This window comes from Raphanus sativus, unplaced genomic scaffold (genome assembly GCF_000801105.2).
Source record: "Raphanus sativus cultivar WK10039 unplaced genomic scaffold, ASM80110v3 Scaffold3660, whole genome shotgun sequence".
NCBI classification, from domain to species: domain Eukaryota; kingdom Viridiplantae; phylum Streptophyta; class Magnoliopsida; order Brassicales; family Brassicaceae; genus Raphanus; species Raphanus sativus.
In genome coordinates, this window is record NW_026618964.1 from 1 (window position 1) to 10243 (window position 10243).

At 34.5% G+C, this 10243-nt stretch overlaps 1 protein-coding gene and 1 pseudogene across 1 annotated transcript; both read right to left on the reverse strand.

Annotated features, from left to right (window-relative positions):
• Positions 1–704: 704 nt before the first annotated feature.
• Positions 705–5279, reverse strand: LOC130506781 (wall-associated receptor kinase-like 9). The gene is made up of 4 exons (XM_057001466.1): positions 4340–5279; positions 4050–4178; positions 3485–3940; positions 705–1584 (listed from the first exon to the last, which is right to left on the reverse strand). The coding sequence occupies exons 1-4, from the start codon at positions 5277–5279 to the stop codon at positions 818–820; spliced, it is 2292 nt and encodes a 763-aa protein (XP_056857446.1). The 3' UTR covers positions 705–817.
• Positions 5280–7521: 2242 nt separating this feature from the next.
• Positions 7522–9689, reverse strand: LOC130506782 (wall-associated receptor kinase-like 9; annotated as a pseudogene).
• Positions 9690–10243: the final 554 nt, after the last annotated feature.

Sequence of the window (10243 nt, forward strand, 5' to 3'; positions counted from 1 at the left end):
TCCATCCCTTAACTCTAAACTATAAATCTTAAATTATTTAACTCTATGGATATAAATGCATATTTACTTTTTAATAAAACATATTTTGATCATTTTCTTCGTTGAAAAGCTATTTTGTAAAAATAAAGTAAAAAGACTAGGAATTTCTCATTTTCTTTAATGTGCATCCTAATAGTAGGAACAATATCATGTGTATTTGATGATTTAAATCCGGAAGATTCACTATCTTAACAATTTACAAAATATCATACCCGATTTTTAGTTAGAAGATTAAAAATTCATATGTTGTGTGTTCTTTTTTTTTAAATAACAATTACTAAGATATGACTTGCGGCCAAAGCTTCATCCAAATGTTGAGGGTCCATGACGATGAGGAGACAAGCACGAGCATTAGGGTTGACAAGCATTAATATAAAACATGTAGTTTTTTTGGGAGGAGGAGAGGGTGGGGAGGGGATCAACCTGTGTATATTAATTAGGTTAATTAGTAGGTCATTTCGGTTGGTATTATACCTAAATTAATATACAACTGAGATTGAGTATGTACGTAAGATGATGAGAATTACGACTTGTATACTGTATGTGCTTAGAAACATATTATTCACATCAGTGCATATTCAACAACTACCATAATAGTACTTAGTCTAATACAAATGGAAACCATAACGTAGATATATATATATATCGTTTCACATGTTTTTCATACATTGGAACTTTTTTTATTAGAACTTTATAGAGTGATAGTCGCTAGTTGATATATATTATACAATACTTAATAATATCACGAAAGCATCCAGTGATATCGAAAATGTGATGGTCACCATGTTCGACGAAGAAATAACGGCTCAGCATCTAACGTTGAAGTTGTATCAACGTTGTATTGAAACTCCTCAGGAGCACTAACATCCACTTTGTTGCATGATTCCACACCAACATCTGCTTCCTCTGCCTTATTTTTGACAATATAAACATTTGACTGTAGATCTTTAGTTGGTGATCGAATTCTCTCTAACTCCATCGAGACTTCTCTCATGCTCGGTCGATCCTTTCCAGTAAGATTCAGACACCTCCTTGCAAGTTGTGCTGCCGCCATGACTTGCTCTAGCTTGCAATCATCCCTGATTTGAGGGTCAATAATGTCGACAACACGATTCTCTTCCATTGCAAGAATGAAATAAGCTGCCAATGTTCTGCTTTTTAGAAACCGGACAAAGGATATGGGCTTTTCTCCGGTGATGAGTTCCACTAGCACCACCCCAAAGCTATACACATCACTTTTGTTGGTGAATTGGCTAGTCAGGAAGTACTCCGGATCCACATATCCAGCTGTACCTGAAACTACAGTTGTTAGATGGGTATGACCATCAGTCACCCATCTTGAAGTGCCGAAGTCAGACACTTTAACTTGGTACTTTTCATCCAACATTATGTTTGTAGATTTGACATCTCTATGAAAAATTGGAGATGAGGCTGATGAGTGGAGGTATGAAAGTGCTCGAGCAATATCTATGACAATACGCAAACGCATCTCCCAAGTAGTCATTGCGGACTCATCAATCTCACCATGCAGATGCTCAAAAACATCTAATCTATTAAAACTGAAGTACAAATCTAAACTAACCCTTAAACTTCATAATTAATTACATCTAATGCCACTGAGATATTTAACTATTAATCTAACACAATCATTTATTATTATCATTTAATAACAAACAAATTAATCAGTAATCAAAGAAATAATTATGTGTACACTGCTTCTAGACCTACGTTTTTAGGTGAAAACAGCTGCTAAATACGTTTGACCACATTAAAAATTTGTTTAATCAGTTAACAAATCTATGGTTTGAGATCTTACACAAACTCAATTGCACATCAAGAATTTTGTGTGTCATATTAGATACTAGAACTGGGAACTTGTAATTTATGTTTACATCCTACAAAAATATATACCATATAATAATAATAAACGGATCTATAGATAGACCACCGGTTCAGGATTAGTAATACAAAACTTTATTACAGTTTACGTAAATTAGGAATTTTTGACATATATATTATGCATATTAAATTATTAGTTATGATTTTTGATAAATCTATCTTAATTAACGCCACAAAATATTCTTAATATCAGTGACATTCCAACTTACTTAACGTATCCCTATTTTATTGCTATCATATTTACTAAAACAAATTCATCATATTAACTAAAAAGTATAGAAAGCTGAATATAGAAAATGAACGACGAAAATATTCTTTTCCTTACATGCTATCACATAATAAATATTAAAAAATGAAAATGTATATTACTAAAACTGAAGTACAAATTATGTTTGTTTGGAAACATATATAATAATTTTTAAAAATGCTTATTTGGAAACTTTGATAGCAATTTTAAAAATAGGTTTATTTAGAAACATGAATATAAGTTTTAAGAAAATAAGTTTGTTTGGAAACATGAATAGCAATATAAAAATGATTTAATATTGTTTGGAAACATAGATAGCAGTATATTAAAAAAGAATTAATTTATCTTATTAAAAAAAATTGGAAATCTATTATATTATGAGAAATTATCTATTTGTGTCAATTTTAAAATATACGAAAATGAGCTAATTTAAATATCTAAAAATATCATTTGTCTAAAATAATCATAAAACAAAATTTAAACTTTATATAAATATTTCAAATCAAAATAATAATTTAAAGTTGATCGATATCATAAATTGATTTAAAATATACATATATTCAAAAAAAAATTTACTAAAATATTTTCCAATAACCATTATTAAAAAAAATTCAATATATGTGATTATTGAAATATAATATATGTGATTATTTATAGTACGTATAAAATACTATTAATTATATGTTTGATGTGTTTTTAAAGGAAAACTATAGATTTTGAATTAGATGTGGACGTTCGGGTACCCATTCGGATTCGGTTTAGGTATGTCTGGGTTTCGGGTTTCCAGGGTCAATGATTTCAGTTCCATTCAGATATTTCTAAATTTTAGTTCGAATTCGATCCAGATCTTTACGGGTTTGTTCAGGTTCGGATAACCCATTTAAATTCATTATATACTTTCAGTTTCTCAAAATATATAAACAAAATAATATATTACTTAAGTTTTGACTATTTATATATATTTTCAATTATTTAAACCAACTTATAAGTACCATATATATTCTGGATGTTTTTATATACATTAAGTCTAAAAGAATAATATATATAAGTATATAAATCTATTTCAAATACATTCAGATATCCGAAATACTTCGGTTCAGATCTTATTCGGTTTCAGTTCTCTAAATATCAAAATTTTGATATTTAATCAATTTCGATTCGGTTTTGGACTTCTTTTTTGGATCGGGATTGGTTCGACTTTTTAGATTCGGATTTTTTGCCTAACTCTTATATTAACATGAAAAACTTTATATTTTATAAAACTATACACCCGCACGGGCGTGCGGGTCAAAATCTAGTTACCATTAGAAACAAACTCATAGACTAGAAGAGGCACTTCAGTCTCAAGGCAACAACCAATGAGTTTCACGATGTTTCTGTGATTAATCTGCGATAGGATGACAACCTCGTTAATAAACTCTCCCACCTTGTCTTGATCCACAACGATAGATTTTTTCACAGCGACAATTCTACCATCTACAAGCATTCCTTTATACACGGTACCATGGCCACCTTTTCCAAGCACCCTAGTTGAACTGAAGTTTTCAGTTGCTTTCTTTAGCTCTTTCGAGGTGAATACTCTAGTCTTCTCGATGCTGCCTTCTGTTGAAGTCAACTGTTGTTTCAACAATAACCCTCCATTACGTCTTAACAACTTTCTTTTGCCAATGACCTTCCTTTGCTTTTTGATAAATTTGCATAAGAAAAAAGCTACAGCGAAAACCATCATCAGCACACCAAAACCCACACATAGTCCTGAAAACCCACAAGAAATGTGAAAAGCATATTTAATTTTTGTACAACTCAGAAAACATAATATGCAATAGATGATGTGTATCACATGACTAGAAATATGTGATTTTACCCATAGTAACTGGCATAGTCTTGTACTTCTTGAATACGCACTGGTAGCTTCCTTGAGTATTCACACAAGTGCCTCCTTGTTGCCTACAATTTTCATAATTACCCTTGTCGAGTTGGCACTCATCAATATCTAGATGAACAATATTATGAAAGAGGAATTAGATGATGAGAATCTATTATATATTACTTTAATTGTTATCATTGATTATGATTTGCTACCACCGATATAGGACTTTATAAGCTCACGTGATATTTACATGACATAAAGGGAGATAAGAAAAATTTACTAACCTTTACATCCACCCAAAATATATGGGTTGCCTGTGTAACCCTTGTGGCATGCACAACCTACGCTGCTGATCTGATTGTTTGTATTATTCATGCATATGCAAGGACTAACGCTAGAGCTGGAGTAGCCCATTTTGCATCCCATGGAGTTAATAAACGAGAGATTAGTCATCGGAATGGCCCACCGTAGTTGTAGTATAGCATATTGCCTATCATAAAACCATTTTGGATCAGTTACTTTGGCCTCACGGTACGCTAGTGGGTCTTGAGTTTCGTCAGTTAAGAAGGCTACTCGACACCCTCTCTTTCTTGTTACGTTACTAGAGATTTCCTCCATGTTGATACCGACCACCTGCCCGATCTCACTAGGTGGGTCTACTTGGCAGCATTTGTTACCACGGCAGCTTGTATGATCTCCTATCTTTCTTGGTTCACAAGTTGAGATGCATCCCACCACTGTGGGTTCAATATGTGTCAAGGTGGCCTTGTAGTTGCAGCCAATAGCTTGGAAGGTGTTGAAACGGCTAATGGTAAACGAGGTGCCAGTAAAATTCAAAGGCTCACCAAACTTTGTTTCATCGCTGCTGTTGGAACATCCCATGGACGTTATGTTGGTTTTGACGCGTAGTGACCCATATGACTCGGTTGTTTTGAAAAGAGTATTTGCATCCGGTAGAGAGATTTTCACAACTTCTTTGTTAATAATTGGTAGATAGGGGACAAGCTCTCCAGAAGTGGAATTGTTGCATTGAATTGCAAACCATTCGTTGAGGTAGCAACCCTTTCCGATCCCAAAAGGATATGGTATCAAGATGTTTCCACAGTGGCTTGGACAAGAAGATCTCGAAGCGGTGAGATTTTCTGAAGCAAGAATCAAGACAAGTAGTAGCGCGAGATGAGTCATGAGTAGTAGTGCACACCTCATGTTTCTTTTCTTCTGCATAGCTAAATACAAAGTAGACTCTCTCTATATATATATAATAGTGAGAGCTTGTCAGAATTGAATATTCTTACCTCCAATAATGTGTGCGTAAAAGAAAGTTTGAGAAGTCCAAGTCTCGTGCCAAACGACTGCTATTACAACCACTTCCTAGCAAGTGCAAGCAGTAATAATAATTTATTACTATCTTGTGGTGGGCAAGTGTCTTTACTTAAAATAGAGGCAGATCCCATTATTCATATCATAGTTGAATTGTTTAGATTTATCAAAAATGATTTAAAATTCGATGGACTGACTCTCATTCCACTCATAATTTGATCTTTACAATTTTCGTGAATATTTTTGTTCTATAGTTTGGTTTATATTTCCACTAGTTTCAAATCATATAAATTAAATTGGTTGGTTCTATATATAGAGCATAAGATCTAGTTGAATTAAAGTATTGAGTTAGTAGAAAAAAGAAGATGTGGATTAATTAACACCAAGATGTAGGTCCAGGTGAGGTAGTCATGATATACAATCAATCTACCTCATTGATCAAGTTCTTCTTCTTAGTCCCAAAGTTGAAGACCTTTTTTGAATTTTTACAATTCTGTAACCAATCAACATTCCCTTGCCACCCAAAGTTTACCGTAGTTAGTAAATTTCTACAGTTCTTTAACCAATTCATCATTCGAACATTTCTACAAGTTGAGAAATATGAATGAAAATCAGTAATAAAAAAAAGTTTACAGAAGTTTTTAGTAAACTATTTGGTTTAATGAGCCCGTAAAATAAATAAAGTAGGCAGGCCGGAATTATATGGAGTTTAAGAACCGAACCGGACACAAACCTCTGTGAAGACTGAACCTGTAAGTTCATTCAGTCGAAATATCGTGGAAGCTGGAGCGGAGATAAGAGGAAAGCGAGAGCCTAGAGAGAAGGAAAGTTCACGGCTCTCGTTCTATTTTTTCTCTTCTCAGAAGCTTTCAAAGTGTTCAGAGACTACAAGTCTACAAAGGATATAACCTCTAATTTTTTTTGAAACACAGAATAACCTCTGGTTCATTCAAAAAAAATAAAATAATAATAACCTCTGACTTTTGTTTCTCTTTTTGTAACTATTCATATTAAGTTCAATCGAGGTTTCATCGCAAGAAAAAAAAATGACAACCCTATCTTTGTGAATAAGATGATGAGAAGTACGACTTGTTTATGTTACCTGTCACTCTGGTTGTTGTACGTATGTGCTTTAAAAACATAATATATCATTCAACTTGGTGCAGATTTTAAAAACAAAAACATAATAGTACTTCTTATTTTAATACAACTGCACACAAATGCAAACCATATAACGTAGTAGGATACGTCGCTTATTCCATGTTTTAATACACTAGCTAGAAATTATAGAGTTATCATTGTATATTTGATATAGAAGACTTACTAACGAAATCATCTGGTGCACGTGGTGTCACCATGTTTGACGAGGAAATAATTAACGACTTGCATTAGGTCGTTCCTACTCTTCTTTTCTTTTTAGATCTGATTGTTAGGTATTGCTTGTGCTGTGAGTTCGTAACAACATCTCTTTTTTTTGTCACTGTAACAATATCTCTTCTTGAATGACAATTATGTTTCTAATATTTCATCAACTCAGGCGTCAAAGTTTTAAACGTTTAACATGGTTTGGTTATGAAACTAAAAACCTAGTGTTAATCAAACTTTTCTCGATGAACAGTTACTTTGAAAAGATAGGGGAATGTATGTCGAAAGAATGTCGTGGAAACTGGAACAGAGAAGGGAGGACAGTGTACTATCTTGGTTTGTGATATAAGGTTTAATAAAAATGATTTGATCAATGTCATAGTGTACTTATTTTTTTGTTCGCATATCCAAATATAAGTTCAAATTAAACGTGGTTGAAATGGAATAGTGAAAAGATTATTAGAAATGATTTGTAATATAGAGTGGGGCCAAACCATATCAAAATGTTATGTGGTGATTGTATGATTATTAAACAAATCTTTCAAAATTTTGAAAAACTAACACACCTCTCGTTGTACAAGATGAGACCCACAAGCCGAATGAACATACATAAAAAATTCATTAGCAGTAGTAGATGATCGGGATATGAAAGCGAGAGAAGGAAAGTTCATGGCTCTCGTTGGAATTGCTCTTTTCAGAAGCTTTCAAAGTGTTAAGAGATTACAAAGGTAAGAACCTGTAGTTTTGTTTCTCATTTTGTAACAATTTATATTAAGTTTATTCAAGGTTTCATCTCTCCAGTAATGAGTTCCACGAGCACCACTCCGAAGCTATAGACATCACTTTTGTCGGTGAACTGGCTAGACTGGAAGTATTCCGGATCCACATACCCAACTGTACCTGAAACTACAGTTGTATGGTGGGTATGATCAACCGTTACCGATCTTGAAGTGCCAAAATCAGCCACTTTAGCTCGATATTCTTCGTCCAACATTATGTTTGTGGATTTGACATCTCTATGAAAAATTGGTGATGCTGCTGCTGAGTGGAGATATGAAAGGGCTCCAGCAATATCTATGACAATGCGCAAACGCATTTCCCAAGTAGTCATCGCAGACTCATCAAACTCACCATGAAGATGCTCGAAAAGATTACCATTAGAAATAAACTCATAAACTAGAAGAGGCACTTCTGTCTCAAGGCAACAACCTATGAGTTTCTCGATGTTTCTGTGGTTGATCTGCTATAGAATTACGACTTCGTTAATGAACTCTTCAAGCTTGTCTTCATCCACAACTGTAGATTTTTTCACAGCTACGATTCTACCATCTACTAGCATTCCTTTATACACGGTACCCTGGCCACCTTGTCCAAGGACTCTAGTTGAACTGAAATTTTCAGTAGCTTTCTCTAGCTCTTTCGAGGTGAATACTTTTGTCTTCTCGATGCTGCCTTCAGTTGGTGTCAACGGTTGTTTCAATTAAAAACCTCCATTACATTTGAACAACTTTTTTTGAGGTTGATCTTCCTTTGCTTTTTAATAAATTTGTATGACCACAAAGTTATACCGGAAATGATCAGCACACCAAAACCTGTACATAGTGCTGGAAACCCACAAGAAATTTTGAAAAGCGTACTTAATTTGTGTACCACTCAGATAACAACAGAAAATATACAATAGATGATGTATCAATTTGGATATAAATTGGATGATGACTTTACCTATAGTAATTAGCACAGTCTTGTTTTTCTTGACTACGCACTTGTAGTCTCCTGGAGTATTCACACAAGTGCCTCCTTGTTGTCTGCAATAATTATCTTCCTCGAGTTGGCACTCATCCATATCTAGATGAATAACGTCATGGAAGTGTAATCAGATACCAAAGATCTCTGATATATATATAATATAGGTGTTACTTGGTTGTTTTCATTCATTATGATTTGCTTATGCTACCATCCATATAGGACTTGTTAGGCTGACATGATATTTACATTACATAGGGAAAAGAAGAAATAATTACTAACCTTTACATCCACCCATAAGATATGGGTTACCTGTATAACCATTATACATGTGCATCCTACATTGCTGCTCCGATCATCTGTATTCGAGCATCCGCAATGATTAATGCTATCGATGTAGTCCCCCATTTCATGATCTGCGCAGCCGAAGGAGCTGGTAAAAGAGAGATTTGTCTTCTGAATGGCCCACCTTAATTTAAGTATAACATATTGCCTATCATAAAACCATTGCGGATCAGTAAATTTGGCCATCGGTGCTGGTCGGTCTTGAGTTTCGTCTGTTAAGAAAGCCACTCGACACTTTCTCTCTCTTGTTATGTTACTCAAAAATTCCTCCATACTGATACCGACTATCTGTCCAATCCCACTAGGTGGGTCTGCTTGGCAGCATTTGTTACCACGGCAGCTTGTATCATGACTGATCTTTTTTGGTTCACAAGTCAAGATGCATCCCACCAATGTGGGCTCAAGATGTGTCAAGGTGGCCTTGTAGTTGCAGCCAATAGCTAGGAAGGTGTTGGAACGGCCAATGGTAAACGGGGAGCCAGTAAAATTCAAAGGCTCACCAAACTTTATTTCATCGTTGGTATTGGAACATCCCATGGAAGTTATGTTGGTTTTGATGCGAAGTGACCCATAATTATCGCCATCACTACTAGTTGGTTCCGGCAGAGAGATGTTCACAACTTCTTTGTTAATCTTTGGTAGATAGGGTACACGGTCTCTGAAAGTGGAATTGTTGTATTGAATTGTAAACTATTCGTTGAGGTAGCAACCCTTTCCGATCCAGAAAGGATAGGGTATCGAGATGTTTCTGCAGTGGCTTCGACAAGAAGATATCGAAGTGGTGAGATTAGCTGAAGCAAGAATCAAGACAAGTAGTAGTGAGAAATGGGACCAGAATAGTAGCGCAGACTTCATATTTTTTTTTCTGTCTTCAATGTTTGCTCTTACAGCTTCCTAGCAAGTGCAAGCTTGAACTTCTACCTCACTGATTTTGGATTCCTACAATGCTTCAACCAATCAACATTCCCTTGTTACCTAACGTTCATGGTAGTCCTTTTTTTTGGCTATATCGTCAATTGACTTTGGTTTAATTGTGAAAAGTCTTTTTGAAGATATAACATAATCCATAATTGAATATTCTACCTAACTCCATTAATGTGCGAGCTCTTACAGTACTGTTAAAAGTTTTTTTTCTGATAAGAGAAGTAATTGCTCAAATTTTGCTCTTACAACTACTCCCTACCAAGTATCAAGCGCTAACTCAAACTTTATTACCGTGGGCAGTCAAGCAAACAATAACATTCTTGAGATTTTTTTGTTCTGTGGTGTCGATTAACAATGAGATGTATGTAGGTCCGTCCACGTAGTCATGACATACAATCAGAATCAATCTACCTCATTGAGCAAAGCTTTTCTTCTCCAAAACTTGAATTTCTACAATTCTACCCAAAGTTCACAGTAGTTTTTATTTTCTC

Coding starts and splice junctions, on each gene's coding strand:
- LOC130506781 (XM_057001466.1), bottom strand. CDS start 5,279: ATGCAGAAGAAAAGAAACATGAGGTGTGCACTACTACTCATGACTCAT. Junction 3,941..4,049: donor GACTATGCCAGTTACTATGG/GTAAAATCACAT, acceptor GTGGGTTTTCAG/GACTATGTGTGGGTTTTGGT. Junction 1,585..3,484: donor TGAGTTTGTTTCTAATGGTA/ACTAGATTTTGA, acceptor TTAATAGATTAG/ATGTTTTTGAGCATCTGCAT.